Consider the following 19,190-nt stretch of genomic DNA (forward strand, 5'->3'; position numbering starts at 1 on the left):
ATAACAGGGTTTCTGAATTCTACATAGAGCCTGTTTTATTTCTGTCTCTATTTTTTCCTCCAGATTTGTCCTTACATCAGTTCAGATCAGCATATGCATATAAGGAGTTTCTGTTTGTCACAAAGTCCTTGTTTATTCAAAACTACTTTTGCTGATCTGAACCTATAGATTGAGCAAGTTTGCACACATTGTGTTATGCAAAAACTGATAGCGGAATGGCACAGCAAATGATAAACATGTTGAGTATTCTATATATGCAATGACCATAAATGCATGCAGTTTAAATTTATAATTAAGATAATAAAGGCAGATAGACTAGTTATGCCAGCATCTTGGATTTGATTCCCAGGTAATGCAGGAACTTATGAAAAAAAGATGTACTGTGAATGCAACGCAAGTCACTTATAATTGACATTCTAAGCAATAATTTTGACTTTTTATATTATTTTGATGTAAAAGTAAAAATTATGACGTAAGTCATAATTATGAGATAAAAGTCGAACTTATTACATAAAAAGTCATAATTATGACATACTAAGTCATAATTGTGGCTTTTCATAATTATTACATAAGTTGAAATTAGGAAATAAAAAGTCAAAATTATTATGACATACTAAGTCAGAGTTATGAGACTGAACATTTAAAATTGTTGAAATTGACATACTAAGTCATAATTTTGATGTTTTCTATCATAATTATAACATAAGTAAAAATTATGACATAAGTCATAATTATGAGATAAAATTCAAACTTATTACATAAAAAGTCACAATTTTGATATACCAAAAGTCACAATTTTGATATACATCATTTTGATATATATTAAGTAATAGTTGTTTCTTTTTTATCATAATTATGATATATGCCTAAGTTAGGATATAAAATTTCGAAATCATGACATAAAAAGTTGAAATTGACATATTAAGTCATAATTTGATTTTAACATAAAGAGTAAAAAATTATGACGTAAGTCATAATTATGAGATCAAAGTCGAACTTATTACATAAAAAGTCATAATTATGACATAGTCATAATAGTGGCCCTTTGGATAAGATAGTGTCATTATTCAGCTCAGTTCTCCTCCAATCCTGTCAGTGCAGTTAAATCAATAATATCACTGAAACCCCAACTAAGCAAACCAATGGCGAGCCCAATTTTTATTAGCAAACTATGTCTGTTTGTTCTATTAGCCTCTTTGAGAAATCGATGTCAAACTTGGCTCTGTCAGCCTATGAATGAACTTTGGAGTAAAAGCACACCTGAGATTATTTTACTATAAATGTGCTGAAAACTGAGTGGAGAACTGTTTAGAAGCTATCATGGCCGACAATAAGCTCCGTCTTCTGATGCTTTTGATCGTCGCTGTGTCCAGTAAGTATGAAATTAGTTTCTGACAAACTTTTTCATTTATTTCCCCTCAAATATTTGCACTGCAAGAGTGATTTTCTTACTTTGTATTTTCCCAGTACAAGTTTCTAAACATTCTTAAATAAAATACATTTACTTGAGATGCAAAATTATATCAAAATGAAGTGAGGTTTATCCTTAAAACATGTTAAATATTTCATATCATTTATGTTTAAATGTCATTTAATGTTGGATGTTATTTTTCCCAGTTTAAAAGGATACATTGCTGAGATGAATATGAAATCCATATGTAATCCCATTTCCAACACATAAAAAAAAGAATCTTTGGTAAATCTTAATTATGACAAAAAGTTTGAGATGAAGTCTAAATTATGAAATACTTAGTCATAATTATGAGTATTGAAAAGTCAAAAATAATGACATAAAAATTCAAGATTGACATACTAAGTCATACCTTTGACTGATTTTGACAAAAAAAAGTAAAAATTACGACAAGTCATAATTATGAGATAAAGTCGAACTTATTACATAAAAATTCATAATTATGACATGCTAAGTCATAATTGTGGCTTTTTCTATTGAAGTTGAAGTTGGGACATAAAAAGTCAAAATTATGACATAAAAAGTTTAAATTGACATACTAAGTTATAATTTTGATGTTTTCTATCATAATTATGATGACATAAGTAAAAATGATGATATAAGCCATAATTATGAGATAACATTCAAACCTATTACATAAAAAGTCATAATTTTGATACGCCAAGTCATAATTGTGGCTTTTTTTTTTTTTTAATCAGAATTAAGATATATGCCTAAGTTAGGACATAAAAAGTCAAAATCATGACATAAAAATTTTAAATTGACATACTAAGTCATAATTTTGACTTTTTATATGATTTTGACATAAAAAGTAAAATATTATGATGTAAGTCATAATTATGAGATAAATGTCGAACTTATTACATAAAAAGTCATAATTATGACATACTAAGTTATAATTGTGGCCTTTTCATAATTATTACATAAGTCGATTTTAGGACATAAAAAGTCATAATTATGAGATAAAAATTCAAAATTACTATGACATACTAAGTCAGATTTATGAGACTGAAAAGTCAAAATAAAAGTAAAATTTTTTACATAAAAAGTCTTAATTATGTCAAACTAAGTCATAACTGTGGCTTTTTCTATCATAATTATGACACAAAAAGTTGAAATTGACATACTAAGTCATAATTGTGACTTTTTATGCTAAAAATCAAGTTAAATCTTTATTATGAGATAAAAAGTCAAAATTATGATGTGCTAAGTCATACTACAATCAGACCTTTTGAATTAATTTGACTTTTTTCACCCCACTGGCATGTATTTGTTCTAGTTTCTGAACACCACTGCAATAAAGAACCAAATAATTACTGCAGGATTACACATACATTCAAGTTGGTGTTTTAAGACATTTTCTATAGTCATAACTGCAGAGCAAACCATAGAGTTTTAACACAATGCATTTGTTTTGTGTTGCAGAAGCTCAGGATGAAGGAGCGCCATGCTCGAGTACGTCTCTTGCAATTATTCTGCAGAATCAAATGATCTAAATTCAACATTAAATGTATTTCTGCAGTTTCTCACTGGTGGATAATGTGTATTAAATGCGTTGCTCTGGTTCTTCTAGTGGCCAAAAGATACAAGCCCTTCAACAAGTATGAATACTTCTATGAGACGGAGTCCTTGAATGCTTTGAACGGGGCAGTCAACGGCCCCAAGGCCAGCTGTAAGGTACAGTAGAGTTCATTTCCACACATCAAACTCTAAAGATACTGCTGCTTTTTCAGTAACGCAGTGTGAATATCGTATTAGGTTGAGATTGCGGTTCCCGATACATGCAGCTACATTGTGCGCACCGCTGACTGCGCGCTGAGTGAAGTGATAGACGTCGATGCGGATGGAAACCCAGTGTTTGGAGTAGCTGCTGGTGCGGAGGACTTCAAAACCGCCATGGAGAGGTAAAGCCCTGCTCACACTAACAATAACTATGGGTGCGCCTCAATCAGATCCCCATCATTGTGTATAATTCGGGCAATGGTATTCAGCAGAATCCTCTCTCTTTGTTCAGACATCCTCTGAAGTTCACCGTTGAGGGAGACGATGAAATCAAGCTTTTCCCTGAGGAGGATGAGCGGATAAACATCCTCAACATCAAGAGGGGAATCATCTCTGCTCTTGCTGTCCCGGTGCTTGAGGAGGACAAGAACAAAGACATGGTCCGTATTTTTAAATCGCAATATATATATCACAGAAAAGCAAAATATTGCAATGTCATTCTTGAATGAGAAGGTGCTCATGTCAGATCCACTTCTAACCATTTCCATTCCAGCCCACCATCTATGGTCTGTGTAAGACTGACTATGTCGTGAACACCAGAGAGGACGTCGCCACCGAAGTCACTCTTACAAGAGACCTGTCTGCTTGTGACAAGTTCAGGCCAGTCGATGACCACACCAGTCCCCTCGCCCTCATCACCGGCATGGTGAGTTCTGAGACATTGATTTAAAGTGCCCCTATTAAGGTATTTTAAAGTTTGCTAACTTTGTTTTAGAGTCCCCTGTAATAGTTTTAAATTCATCCAGTGCTCTGATTGGTCAGATAGCCCAGTCTGCTGTGATTGGTTGGAAACCAAATGCTCATTATCATATCTGAATCTCAACACTTGATACACAGTGATAAGACAGCAACCGTATCAATCTCATCACAGTGGATTTGCTTTGGCAGCAGAAAACAGCATCTTCTCGACATGAACAACACGAACCAAACTCTTCCAGTCTCAGATAAAACTACAGTGATTGAGGGTGGGGCAAGGCAGATGCTGTTTGCCGGCAGCCAATGGGCTGGCATTATGCAAATTAGTTACAAACCTACGTAGGTTCAGCAGGAAGATATTTGGAAGAATGTCAGTAACCATTCATTAAAAACGCAGACAGCAGTATGATTATTAGGATGCTGTCACTTTACAACGTAATGCACGGATCCAATATACTGATACTGCACACATGCATTTTCTTTCTCATCTCTTTACATTCACTTAAGACATAACTGACTATGTTTACTTAGGATACTCGCCCAGACGGGCATTTTGTGACAATTTTGTGTGAATTTGTCTGTTCAAGAAGATGCGAAAGAGAGCTCAGGTATTGCACTTTGGATGTTTAAACTTCCAGTACAGCGTTTGAGTAACGAATTGAGTTCTCTTTCACGTCTTCTTGCGCTTGAATATTTAAATTGGCAAGGATTAAACTTTCATGACGATGCAGCACTGAACCGTCAACTGTCTTCATGTTTGATTACATTCATGTTCTCACAACATTGCATTGTTAAAATTCATAAAAATGTTCCCGGCCAACTGGTGATTGACATCATTTAATATACTTGCCAACACCGATTTTTACTTGCATTTGGCGCTTACAGAGTGTAGGCCCTGCTGACAAGCCTTAATTTCAGATAATTTTTCCCGCATATATATTAGTTATAGAGTGAACATCAAGAAATAAATTAAAATAATAAAACATTAAAATCCATGTCATGACCCCTTTAAAACCCAATGGAGATGAGTAGGTTGAGATGTCCAATGTTTGTCATTCTCTCTTCCCAAGAAATATCCTCTTGCTCAGCTGATCAAAAGCAAACAGACCTGCAACTACAAGTTTAATAATGAGCAGCACCACATGACCTCTGGAACTTGCACGGAAAAACATGTTCTTGCGCTCTTTTCACACAAGTAAGTGAAATAAACATATTTTCCTGTAGCTCATGTAACTGTAGAGCATGTTGCTAGCAATGCCAATGTCATAACATGAGTTCCAGCACGTCGCTTCAGTTTTTAACGTTGAAATAGTGTGAGGAAAGATGTAAGTAGATAAACATTTAATATTCAACAGTAATATTTAGTGGTGCAAACTACTCGAATTTTAATGGAAAATTTAGGCTGAATCATTTACGTGATTCATAACTGAATGTCATAAGACAATATTTTGCTTTTTTGTTTTTTTTAGACCCATTAAGCATATGGATATTAGTGATTGTGTGCATATTTTAAAATAAAAACATTTTTTGAAAATAGTTCAAATTATTTACTTTACAAAAATTCAGATTTTTGTTATTTTAAAATTCATTTAAATCCTTTGATTATTTAATTCCTTTAAATAAAAGATCATTTCATCCCTTCCCAAAATAAAAAATTGTTTCCCCCAATGTTCAAAGCCTAGAATCTTAAAGTCAGCATGAAATGGAAGTTGGGCCAGTATTTACTTCCCTATAGTGCCGTATATCCAAGTGAAACAGCTTCTCAAAAAAGAACAAATGTAGGGCGGGGCTTGATTTTGTCTGTGGGGAATTGATTGGATGGTTGTGGTTTGCTATTGGTTGATCTCATGTGAGTGATAGGTTGCCCCGCCCACATCATCAGAGAAGAGTAGAGGGAGGCAAAGATATCCTGATTCATGGTTATGAGGAACATGAATTTAAAAAATAATCTTGTGCACCAATAAATCATTTATAATAAACTGCAATATTCCATTAAAAAAAAAAAAGAATTGTCCATTTTCACTTTGACTTTATGGTGACTTTAAATGCTTTAGATAAAAGCATCTGCCAAATGCATAAATGTTCATTGAGCATCTTGGATGCTCATGTACTGATGCTTGTCTCTATGACTTTATCTCAACCAGGAGAGAATATGGAGTGATCAATACTGGCAAACAAGCTTTGACACTTCTGGGAGTTTCTAAGTACAATGACCAAATCTTTGAACACAGTAAGAGAAAATCTCTTTGGTATGAATATTCATAACTTGCTTGGATGTCAAACTGAATGCAAAATGCACTGTTATTCCTCCAGATGTGGCCAACATGAAACCCCTCCATCCAGACAGCAGTGTTGACATGAGCCCCATCCAGGATAAAGAATCCGCTCTTGTTGTTCTGAGGGAAATTGCTGACCTCTCCAATACCAATGATGGACGTAAGAGAGCCCACTTGGCCCACAAGCTCGTAGCTGTGATCCGCAAGATGGAAGCTGAAACCTTGACAGCCGTTGTTCCCGAGGCATTGGAAATCTCTCAGTCTTTGACGTACCAGGCTTTGCTACAGTGCGGTACACCAGAATGTGTCAGTGCTATCATGCAGTTATTCAGGACCTTTGACACATCCTCAGTTGAGATTGACGCTGCTGTATATGCCATGGGAATGATACCCCGGTCCTCCCGCGTACTTGTAAAGGAAATGTTGGCGATGGCAAAGTTCAAGCCAAGCAAACCCATCTACTACGCTCTCAGCAATGCTGTGAGGAGGTGAGGGACAACTAGTAATGTGTTCCGTTTAAATCTTTAGATTTAGGTAAAAATAAATGGTCAACTAACATATGAACAGAAGTTTACCAAATGGTAACATTTCTGTAGCTCAACCAGTGGAGGATTGGCCAAGATCTTGGGTTAGATTCCCAGGGAATGCATTGCACAATGTTATTATTCCATGTTTACCTCGAATGCAATGGATAAAAGCATCTGCCAAATGCATAAATATAATAGACTTTAATTTGCAACCATGTGAAAAGACCTTTTCTGACAAATCACAGTTTTGAACTCAGTGTTTCATCAAATCAACATCTTTATTCTCTCTGTGTGACCCAAGGCTCTTTGAGACGGATGGAGTCACCAGTGAGATCCAGGCAGTGGCTGATTACGCCCTTGAACAGATCGGTGATTGCACAGGTGACCAGGAACACGTCTTTCTTTCTCTGAGGGTATGTTCACACATGCTAATAAATTCAACTTCAGATGAACACCAAGGTCATGTTGGTAATTTAATTGCCATCCATATCCTCAAGAAGGGATCAATTAAAAAGTCATTTTTTGAATCCTTTTTGACCATTGACAAGCACCGTATGCTAACTGTTGTGCTTCACAGTAATGTGTGCGTGAATTTTAAGGAAAAATTTGTAAATGTTTTTTGTTAGATCAAACCGTACTCGTACCATACAACGAATTTGATACACCAAAATGGATGTTAGGCTATAACTCTGCAATGCTTAGGCATATTGTGATGAAATTTGGTACATGTCATCATAATCATGACTCGATGGTACTTGCACATTTGTTGCACAGTACCACCTACTGGTCAAGCAAAATGAAAAAAATTAACATTTTTGCTTATAACTGCTGAACAGTTTGGCCAAACACCATGAGATTAGTTTCGTTAGATTACCCTAAAAGTCTATTGCAGGTCATTGGCAATATGGTGGCTGCACTGGGAGCTGCGCGCCCTGCTTTGCAGTCTTCTGTTATTCAATGCATCAAGCAGCCGGCTGCCTCCCCTGCAGTCCAACAGGCCGCTGTCCAGGTCTACAGACAGATTCCTGTACCTGAAGAGGTGAGCTGTTAAATAAACCCACAACTCTTGGTGAGTTTGAAGTCAGTCTAAAATAGGGCTGCACAATATTGGAAAAAATGACATTTTGTTTTTCTGTGATATACATCAATCAGGCATAATTATGACCACTGACAGGTGAACTGAATAACACTGATTATCTCTTCATCATGGCACATGTTAGTGGGTGGGATATATTAGACAGCAGGTGAACATTTTGTCCTCAAAGTTGATTTGTTAGAAGCAGGAAAAACGGGCAGGCATCAGGTGTCAGGGTAATGGGCGGACAAGGCTCATTGATGCATGTGGGGAGCGAAGGCTGGCCCATGTGGTCCGATCCAACAGACGAGCTACTGTAGCTCAAACTGCTCAAGAAGTTAATGTTGGTTCTGATAGAAAGGTGTCAGAATATACAGTGCATCAGTTTGTTGCGTATGGAGCTGCATAGCTGCAGATCAGTCAGGGTGCCCATGCTGACCCCTGTCCACCGCCGAAAGAGCCAACAGTGGGCATCAGAACTGGACCACGGAGCAATGGAAGAAGGTGGCCTGGTCTGATGAATCATGTTTTCTTTTACATCAAGTGGATGGCCGGCTGCGTGTGCGTCGCTTACCTGAGGAACACATGGCACCAGAATGCACTAAAAAAATAAAGCCATATTGCGATACTGATTTTATTCTGATATATCTTGCAGCCCCAGTCTAAAGGTCATTTCATGGCTCTTACAGGGCCGAGAGGTGCTCTTGCATGCTGTTCTGGATAGAACTGCATCCATACAGAAGCGTGTAGCCGCATATCTCATCTTGATGAAGAACCCCACGCTTGCTGAACTCGATCAACTAGCAGCGGCTCTCCATGTTGAGGAAAATCTTCAGGTCAAGAGCTTCATCATCTCTCACATCAGCAACATCTTGACCTCGACAGCACCAGAGATCCTGGAGTGAGTAAAAAAATAGAATGGGAAGAACCTAATCTAATTTTCAGAAGAAAACGTAATCTTGTTTTGTTTACTCCCTAGCTTGAGACAGAAGATTCAAGAGGCCTTTCAAGGCAATGAAATTGAAATGCTCACTGAATCCACCAAATTCTCTCGGTACTACAGACTTGGATCTTTAGAGGGAAATATGATTTTTGAATCTCCAAATGAACTTCCAAGGGAGGTCATGGTGGAGATGACCTTGAATGCTTTTGGGTTTGATATGGACTTGATTGAGGTACACAGTACAGTAAAATCCAACATTTAATTTTTTCCCAAATTCTGCTTGCCATAATCAAGCAGCCCTAATGTCTTTGATTCTTGCTTTCAGATTGGCATGGAGGGAAAGGGCTTTGACCCCATTGTGGAGGCCATCTTTGGTGAAGATGGATTCTTCCCAGATACAATCATGAAGACCACTTTATACGCTACTGACAAGATGCCCACCCAACTCAATGAGGTCTTGGACAACATGCTGCCAATCATGAGAAATGATAGGAAGAAAAGACAGGTATTAAAATGTTGTAAAAATGTTGCAAATGGATGTATTTCCTCACAGCTGGATTCCGATCTCAATCTCTTCTGTGTGCTCTAGGCTTCTCAAAACATATTCAATGAAATCAGTCATAATGTCAACAAGCTTATGGAGGATTTAAAGGCCCAGGATGCTCCTGAAGCGATGGTGTATCTCAAGCTCCTGGGTGCTGAACTTGGGTATCTCGATACAAAAGATGGCAAGATGATTACGAATCTCCTTAAGATGATCCCCACTGATGTGAGTCCAGCTTTACCAACCACAGCTGTCATCACATGGATTAAATCAGCAGAATTAGTCATGCATTTTTTAATTCATAATTTTAATTATTCAATTCAATTCAAATTAAAGTTTATTTAATAATCAATTAATTAATCAACTTTATTTAATAATCAACACTCAGTTGTTGTTGTTTTTTTCCAAACAAGGCAGTTTATATCAACTTTTTAATAGCAGAATTATGTTTCAACTCCAATTTGTTGTTGAAAGTATGTTGGCATTACTAATCAGAATTATATTTTTGAAATAGTTCCTCAAAAGACTGCTCTCAAGTGTTGACAACGAGCTTTTCCTTCACTACATATTCATGGATAATGAGTTTTATCTGCCCACTGGTGCTGGCTTTCCACTGAGAGTTGCTCTGTCTGGTACATTTACTCCTGGAGTCAAAGGAGGATTGAGCTTTAATCCAGGCATGGTGAGTCCAACACACTTCAGTCGTGCATGTGTTACTGTCAACAACAAATTATTTTTGATCAAATAAATGCAGTTCTGGTAAGCAGAAGAAACTTCTTTCAAAGTCATTAAAAGTGGTATTATCCTAATATGAATTAACATGACTACACCACAGAGGGAATTTGCTTTGACGCTGTCTGCTGGCATTGAGTTTGTGACTGAGATTGGGACTCACTTCCCCGACTATGTTCATTGTGGTCTGGAGATGCACACGAACATCTATCATGAGAGCGGCATCAGAGCAAAGCTCTCTGTGACTGACGGCCAGCTCAAGCTCTCCATTCCAGCTCCTCGTGGGCCAACTGAGCTCATCAGCGTCACGTAAGACATCTTGAAATGTATAATATCAATGCAATAAAGGGATTTAAAAGCCCTTAGCACAAATGCAAGTAGGGCTGCATAATAATGGTTAAACTGATTCCCATTTCAGAAAGTTCTGTTACATTTAATCAGAATTATTGCACTTTCACGTGAGCACAAATCAAGAGAACGTCAACTTATATGCAGGGTTTAGTTGCCTAATCTATTGCGACATGTAAACTCAGAATTCAATGAAAAAAGTTAGAATTGCGAGACGTAAACTCAGAATTCTGAGAAAAAATAATTGCAAGTCGTAAACTCAGAATTCTGAGAAAAAGTCAGAATTACATGACGTAAACTCAGAATTCTGAGAAAAAGTCAGAATTGCCCGATGTAAACTCAGAATTCTGAGAAAAAGTCAGAATTGCCCGATGTAAACTCAGAATTCCAAGAAAAAAGTCAGAATTGCGAGACGTAAACTCAGAATTCCGAGAAAAAATAATTGCAAGTCGTAAACTCAGAATTCGGAGAAAAAGTCAGAATTGCGTGACGTAAACTCAGAATTCCGAGAAAAAGTCAGAATTGCCCGATGTAAACTCAGAATTCCAAGAAAAAAGTCAGAATTGCGAGACGTAAACTCAGAATTCCGAGAAAAAATAATTGCAAGTCGTAAACTCAGAATTCTGAGAAAAAGTCAGAATTGCGTGACGTAAACTCAGAATTCCGAGAAAAAGTCAGAATTGCGCGATGTAAACTCAGAATTCCAAGAAAAAAGTCAGAATTGCGAGATGTAAACTCAGAATTCTGAGAAAAAAGAATTGCATGGCCTAAACTCAGAATTCCGAGGAAAAAGTCAGAATTGTGTGATGTACACTCAGAATTCCGAGAAAAAAGTCAGAATTGCGAGATGTAAACTCAGAATTCTGAGAAAAAAGTCAGAATTGCATGGTCTAAACTCAGAATTCCTAGAAAAAGTCAGAATTGCGAGATGTAAACTCAGAATTCCGAGAAAAAGTCAGAATTGTGAGACGTAAACTCAGAATTCCAAGAAAAAAGTCAGAATTGCACGACATAAACTCAGAATTCCGAGAAAAAGTCAGAATTTCGAGAATTTAAACTCAGAATTTAAACTCAGAATTCCAAGAAAAAAGAATTGCATGGCCTAAACTCAGAATTCCAAGAAAAAAGTCAGAATTGAAAGATGTAAACTCAGAATTCCGAAAAAAAGTCAGAATTGCAAGATGTAAACTCAGAATTCTGAGAAAAAAGAATTCCGAGATGTAAACTCAGAATTCCGAGAAACTCACAGTTGCGAAAAAATAAGTGTTGATAAAAATTGTGAGATAAAAAGTTGTGATTAGCTTTTTTATTCCATGGCAGAAACCAGCTTCCATAGTTTTAAGAACATCAGCGCTTTTTTTCAGTGCATGCACATGGTAGCCAGGTTGGGAAAATTAGGTAAAACGACAATGTATGGGGATTTATGCTCTTGACATCTGGCATCCGCAAGCATGAAAGCTCGTGGAGGCTTGTTACCAATGCAATATAAAATAAAAAATGTTTTTAGGATAAATAACCAGCTGGCCTATGTCATGAAAATTATGCTTAATTAATAGAGTCGAGCAGAAATTCTGATCACAACTCAAATGCAGCCCTAAAAACAAGTCAAATTATTTTACACACAGTAAATGATGTTATTGTTCCCCACCTGTAGCAATTCTCTGGTGTCTGTTGTTGGTGCCAAGACTAAGTCCATTCCTGCCAAGGGCGAGTATATTAATACGAATAAATGCACTGCTCTTTTCCTTGGACTGAAGTACTGTGCAGCCCTGAAGTATCCTGATGCAAGGTCAAACGATGCTGCCCCTTACTTTCCTCTCTCTGGTGACAGCAAGTAAGTGAAAATCATCTACATACTGATATCTAAATATTCCTTTTCGTCAAATATTTCATCCACACTGAATCTGTGTTTAGATTTTCTGTTGAGCTCCATCCATCTGAAGATGTCACAGAGTATATCGCCACCATCAGCTACGCCTATGAGGACGAGGCAGACAAAGTCACATTTAGCGTGAAGGCTGAAGGTTAGAGACAGCTTAACAAAATAACACTTAAGTATTTGCTACTACATAACTGAAAATAAGAGAAAACATCCACATTTAAATTAACCATCATTTGTCTTTTGCTCACTAACAGGAACATCCTTTGAGGCCAGAAATGTAGTGATATTAAACAGACAGCAGTACAGTTTCTCTGCAGAGTTGCTTATCGATTCTCTTCAGCTTGATTCTAAAGTTTCTGCAAAACTGAAGCATGCTGAGAAGCTGACTTTGGAAATTGAGAGTGACCTAAAACTCCCTGAGACGACTTCTGTTCAAACACTCATCCTGAAATATGGTATCTGTCCAGTACATTGGCCTGTCATGATTTTTGATTAATTGTCTGATCGTGGTTATTTGATCAAATCACAATTGTGTGAGATAACTGCAATAATTGTGCATTTTAAATTTCAATCACAGTTTGCCATCCACATAAGGAAATTTATGATCATGACAGTATAATTCTAGTGAATTATCTCTCTCAAAATATCTGTTCTCAGAGAATCAGAAGATTGAGGCTGAATTTAAATCTGATGTCAGGTCTGAGATTCAAAGAATCATTCCCAACATCAGTGCCATTGAAACATTTGTCAGTAGCCTTCTTGATCACCAGATTGGCCTGAATGAGATGAAGGTCCGTGATGTTCTGGCAAAGACAGCTGTGGTAAGAACTTCCCTAATTTATTTTCATCAGCTTTTGAAAATACCCAAAGAAATAAATGCTTATTAAAATCAAAGGGATAGTTCACCCTAACATGAAAATGAAGTATATCTAATGCAGTATGCCATTAGATCCAGTATCCCTTTAAAAAGACATAAATGTACATATGTGCAGAATTTGGGAGTTCATGCCGTGCCTGTGATCACTCTTCCAGAAAGACTCTTCTTGAATGTGTGAGTTGATGCCACCATGTTTACAAGTATTTCAATTATTTTCATAGTTACCAGTTAAAATTAACACGTTTTTTACACAGAGAGGCTGCTGCTAAATATCACTTTGGCCAGGATACCATCTATACCATCACTCTTCCCTTGCCCTTGGGTGGAAAATCCTCTAGAGATCTGAACTTTCCCACAACCCTCTCAACACCAAACCTGATTGTACCTCATCTTGGTCTGGAATTTGAATCTACTAGCATTAATCTTCCAGAGTTCTCCATTCCCTGGGGAGTGTTGCTGTCTGTGCCGACTCTCGAATTGGTAGAGATGTCTGGAAAACTAAACAGCAACTTCTACAACTTAGAAGCAGCTGTGTCTGCTGCCAGAGATCCTGCTGCAAGCTATTCTGCCATGTTTGAAGTCACTGGCACAAGTCCTGTTAAACTCCTCTCCCTAAAGGTCGAAGGTAAAAGCTGTAATTGAAGTACCACATGCACTTTATGCATTTGATTTGGATGGTTGCTTATTGATTGATTTATTTGCACAGGATCTGCTCTAGTTGAGGCCACACCTGGTGAATCTCTCAAGGCTAACGTAAAGACTGCGCTTCACCACAACATCATCAGTGCCACCATAAGCGTTGAGGAGGAAGTGGAGTTTGCTGAAAAACTCAGTGTAAGATCCAAAAGCAAGTTTGCAGTAACTAGCCGTGTTGGAGTGCAGGTTTCGCTGGAACACACTGGACAGTTTGGAGTTGATGCTGAAGAGATCTCTGGAGATGGAAACCTTGAAGGATCCTTCAAGGCTGGTTCAGTCAATGGTTCATGCAACCTTTTCCAGTCAGCCTCAGTCCTCCCATTCAGACCAGAGGCAAAGATTAAATCTTCATTGAAAGTAGATTCAACACTTCTTCAAGCTCAGAACTCCTTTGATGTAGCCTTTGCCAATGGAGAACTGATAATTCATTCCAACAACACGGCATTTGACAACCTTCTAACATTGCAAAACATTGCTAAAATTGCCGTCAAGGAATCAGAGCTTGTTATAAATTCTCATGCAGAAGCACGGGCTCTTGGCCTGAAGATCCAAAACGTGGCTGAGACCAGAGCTGGCGTTGAAGCAGTCAGCGTTAAGATTGAGACCTCCACTCACAGCTCTGAAGAGCAAATCCATTCCCTTTTCAGAGGAGCACTGGACATCGATGGTCTAGCTATTCACAATGATGCCTCTGTTAAACTCATGGGACACATAGCTCTCCACAAAGCCATTCTGAAGCTCAATAAAGATGGCCTGACCACCAATGGCAGAACCTTAGTGCAGAGCCTCTTGAGTCTGGAAAACCTTCAGCACACCTTTGAGATCACCTACACAAATGAAACTGCCACTGCTCAGAGCAAAACCATTGGAAATCTCATGGGAAGTCTCATTAACCACAACACTGAACTGGAGATTACTGGACTTTCTGGCACAATCAAAAATCATATACGTTTCAACTCCATATTATTCGATTTTGACACCAACACTCATGGTACAACTATTCCATTCAGAGTCAATTTTGATGCCACTGTTAATGGTAAAGTTAAAACACGTCTGTATAGAGTCGGACAGGCAAATCATGAGTTTATCGCAAAAGTCCTTCTGAAAGCAGAACCACAATCCATTGCTCACTCTCATGAATGCAAGATCTCATCCCTCCTTGACCTAGACTATGGTGTCTTCATTAAATCACAATTTGAAAGCATGTCTGACACTCTGCTGATCCCCTCTGAACAAAAGACTAAAGTGACAGTTAAGGCTAAAGTGAACGACTATGCCATTGAACAGGAAATCAGCGCTTACAATACTCCAATGCGGCTTGGTCTGGAAGGGTCTGGAAAGGTGCACTCCAATCTGTTCAACACTGCCAATACTGATTATCAGGACTTTGCAGTCTCTGGCTTCCTAAAGTATGATAAAAGCACTGATATACAATCAGTTAGCTTGCCATTCATTGAAAGTTTTTCTCTAGTCCCTGACAACATTAGATTAACACTTGTGAGCATGGGCGAGACCCTGAGGAATTACATCAACCGAGAGGGGATTGCTTCAAAAATTCAGAGCTTACCTCAGCATGTTAGTGACTTTGTGTCTAATTTGAACATTGAGAGAAGAGTTGTGCAGCTGAAACATGGCTTAAAAGCTCTGTACCAAGAGTATGCATTAAAGCTGAAAGGTCTGATCGGTGCATTTGAGAAACTAGGGAGTGATGTGAGCAACCGTTTCAGTGAGGAATTGGTTTTGATGGGTATGCAGATTGACAAAGCTGTTGAAATGCTACCAAAGCACATCAAGGTTTCGATATTTTTCTTCATTGAGGATGTGAAAAATACTCTTAGCTCGATTAACACCCAAAGTTACACAAAGCTGAATAAGATCTCCCATCCTGCCAGTGCTGAGCACAAGCTTGACAGTCAGATTCCTGCAATTTCGACATCTCTTCTAGTGCCATTTTTTGGAAAACTCTATGGTCAAGTCAAAATCAGCAGCCCTGTCTACAACATCAGAACCTCTGCAGAGTTCAAGAATGCCTCAGAGAAATACCCTTTGTTCACAGCTTTTATTAAGACTAAAGGAACCTCTGCAAACCTTGAGGTTCTGAATTACAATCTAGAATCCACAGCGCAGATATCGATCCCTGAGAAGAGTCCTGTAATAGTGTCTGAAACTTTCAAGTTAACACACATTGAATTGGCTTTAGATCAACAGGCATTGTTGACTCTGAATGGATCTGCCTCTAACGATACTTTCTTTCTTGAAACTTCATACAAGTGCCGGGTGAACATCCCCTCACAGTCACTGTCTGGTGAAGTCAGTCTGATTCAGAAGGCAGTATCTTGCCAGGATGATGCTACAATCACACTGACAGTTAAAAATGAAGGAACCGGCAAATTTGCTCTTCAAGACTTCTCTGTGGAAGGCACCCATGAGAGTGACCTGCATGTTAACATGGGCCTTGGAGCTGCCAAGTTATCTTTCACTGGCCACACTTATAGCGATGATTTGAAGATGAAAATGAAGGTCAATGCTGATGCTATTGGTCTAAGCCACCTTGAATTCAGTGCTCGTGTTGAAACGGAGTATCCATTTATCAAGAACAGTTTGCTGGTTGCTTCTGGAAAGGCTCGCTTGGGCGATATGAAGGTGGAAATCAAGACATCCCATGTCACTTCGGTTGTCGGAGCTGTCAGCGGTGTCTTCTCTAACACTGCCAACATCATGACTTGTCCAAGTGAGGTTGCTATTGACTTTCAGAACAGGGGTATTGCCAAGATCAACCTCTTTGAGTCTTTTTTAGCCAATATTGATCTCCAGAAAGACTACGCTGTTACCTTCAACTCTGACATACATGAAATCAGCAGTGTGGCAGTCGCCCACTTAAACCATTACAACTACAGCCATAACTTCACAGCCAGCAATGACAAAGCTGAGATGGGTGTTTACGCTGTTGTGAATAGTGTGGCCAGCTTTGGGTACTTAAATGCTGTAGAAATGTTTGTGCCAGCCATTTTCAATGCTGCAGCAATCAGAGAGCTGAACTTGAATGATAATACTGACCTATGGTATGACTTTACCACAAGTGACCAGCCCATTGATCTAAATGCCAAACTTGTCTACCAGAAAAGCTGGTTTGCTCCTATTATTGATTTAGGTCTTGTTGTACCTTCATTGGGTAACCTGGTCTCTGAGGTGTCTTTCAAGTCCTCTATTCTTAACCTCAATGCTAACACGGGTATTTATCCGAAGGATTACTTGATGCGTGTTAGTGCCACAACTGATTCTGTGTTTCAGGGATCGAAGGCAAAGCTTGATGGAACCACTAAACTGACTGGACTAAAATTGGCCTCTTCTTTGTGTTTGGAGAATGCCTACTTTGAGGGTAATCATAAGAGTACCTTGACTCTGGAAGACAACTATGAGGCTGGATTGTCTATGAACACAGTTGCTAAGATTAATCTGACAAGCTTCGCTATTGATGCCACTCATCAACTTTCTGCTGACACCAAGGCCCATCCAAAGGCAGCATCAAACTTAAAGATCAAGTACACCTTTGATCGTCCAGATTCAGTGGCTGCTGGATATGGAGATGCTGAGAATACCTTAAAGCTAGATGCAACTCTTTCCTTCATCTCTATTGAGTCTGCAACCCATCTAACCACAGATTCTACATTCCCTGATGCCGTCAAACTTAAGGGAAATATGGATAATGAAGCCAACATCTGTGTTAAAGCTGATGGTCTGAAATCCAATCTGAAGACTACTGGAAATGGGTACATTGATTTTAAATATGCCACGTTGGGGTTTGACATTAATGACCAGCTGACCTTGGCGGGAGATCTTGACCGTATATATTCTTTGCTAGAAATTGATTCAAACTATACATTTATATATAGACAATATGAATTTGCAATAAACCACACTGCTCTTGGTAAAGCTGAACTTGTTCCCATGAGCACCCTCATGGCTGCTGTAGACATGGTTTTAACGCAGCCAGGTTATCGTGATTTTGATATAAGAGATACAACTAGTTATTCGTCGAATAGGTCTCAATACCAATCAAAGGTTTTCTCCCGTTGGTTCAATTTAAGTAGAGAAATATCAGTAGAGAATTATGATGATTTATTTGTCTCAAAGTTTGTGCTTGGGTCCTCTCACAATCTCACGTCTCCATCTATGCTTCTGGAGTATCAGGGTGACTTAAGTTCCATTCAAATAAACAAAAATTAACATTAGTTTTTGTTGAATATGCACTGACTGGAGGAAATATTTAATCAAGGTATTGATTTCAACTAATCATTGGGTTTATTTACTGAATGCTTTCTCACCCCAGACCTCATAATCACTGACAATAACTTTGAAAGTCATTCTCAAGTACAAGCATGTTTGTCATCCTTAGTGATTGAAACCCCAAAATATTGCTTGTCCCAAGTACAATAAATGGATCATTTTACTATACATATAGACTCGGCTCTTCTTATTGTTCTACTTCATTGACAATTTTACATTAAATTGTAAGGTTTTGTGATGTTTATTGTTTATTTAATTTATGTTCATAATTGTACCTTTGCATAATAAAAAGAGGATAAAATTACTTGTGGTAAAAGTTAGTTATTTATATTCCAAATGTAACATTTTGTCTTTTGTTATTTTATATGAAAATGTAAGAACTCCTGCATTTAAAGAACATGATGCAAATAGCCTGAGTGTGAAATGAAAAACAACAATAATTTCTTGACTTGATGCTATAGTAACCATTATTAAACCAGTTTTCTTTAAATTATCTTATTTAAGAACATTTATTCTCCTCACCTGAATGATCACGGAGCACCCTGTATAAGATGACCATATTGTTCCGATACCATTATTTATGTAACATATTATTGCTTGGTTTGAATTCATATAAAAACTTTATATAGACAATCAGTGCTAGGTTATTTTCACAATGTTTCTAAAGCGTTTTATTTTGGTAACGTTATTTTTTTAAATTATTTTAGAAAATACTTTTTGTACTACAAAATAACGTTGTGAAGTTGTGTTTGTGTTTGCTGGGTGGATTTAACTTCTGCAAACCAACAGGAGGCAATATATGCACAAGGCTTGCGTAGAAAACAAGAAAAGAAAAAGAAGATGCCTTTTGCTTTTATGTTTTTATAAAACAAGGCCATATTGTTTATGAATAGTTTATGAAATGGAAAAATAATATTTTTAAGCCACACCATTTTATTGTATGTATGCAGTGCTTCCTCATTAATAAACGGATGAACTAAATTGTCATATATACTTGTACTAGCATATTGTATAACAATTAGTTCAAACTTTGACCCGAGGAGGGCAGTGCTAA

At 37.7% G+C, this 19,190-nt stretch overlaps 1 protein-coding gene across 1 annotated transcript; it reads left to right on the plus strand.

Annotated features, from left to right (window-relative positions):
• Positions 1 to 1,320: 1,320 nt before the first annotated feature.
• Positions 1,321 to 18,327, plus strand: LOC137018650 (apolipoprotein B-100-like). Its single transcript, XM_067383345.1, has 24 exons — positions 1,321 to 1,372; positions 2,897 to 2,926; positions 3,045 to 3,148; positions 3,230 to 3,375; positions 3,486 to 3,633; positions 3,747 to 3,899; positions 5,020 to 5,144; positions 6,094 to 6,179; positions 6,263 to 6,713; positions 7,054 to 7,165; positions 7,645 to 7,791; positions 8,517 to 8,728; positions 8,807 to 9,002; positions 9,096 to 9,275; positions 9,360 to 9,539; positions 9,829 to 9,996; positions 10,150 to 10,355; positions 12,049 to 12,228; positions 12,309 to 12,418; positions 12,531 to 12,731; positions 12,934 to 13,094; positions 13,215 to 13,327; positions 13,408 to 13,778; positions 13,860 to 18,327. The coding sequence occupies exons 1-24, from the start codon at positions 1,321 to 1,323 to the stop codon at positions 18,074 to 18,076; spliced, it is 8,049 nt and encodes a 2,682-aa protein (XP_067239446.1). The 3' UTR covers positions 18,077 to 18,327.
• Positions 18,328 to 19,190: the final 863 nt, after the last annotated feature.

The sequence above is a fragment of the Chanodichthys erythropterus genome, chromosome 4, assembly GCF_024489055.1.
Source record: "Chanodichthys erythropterus isolate Z2021 chromosome 4, ASM2448905v1, whole genome shotgun sequence".
NCBI lineage: Eukaryota > Metazoa > Chordata > Actinopteri > Cypriniformes > Xenocyprididae > Chanodichthys > Chanodichthys erythropterus.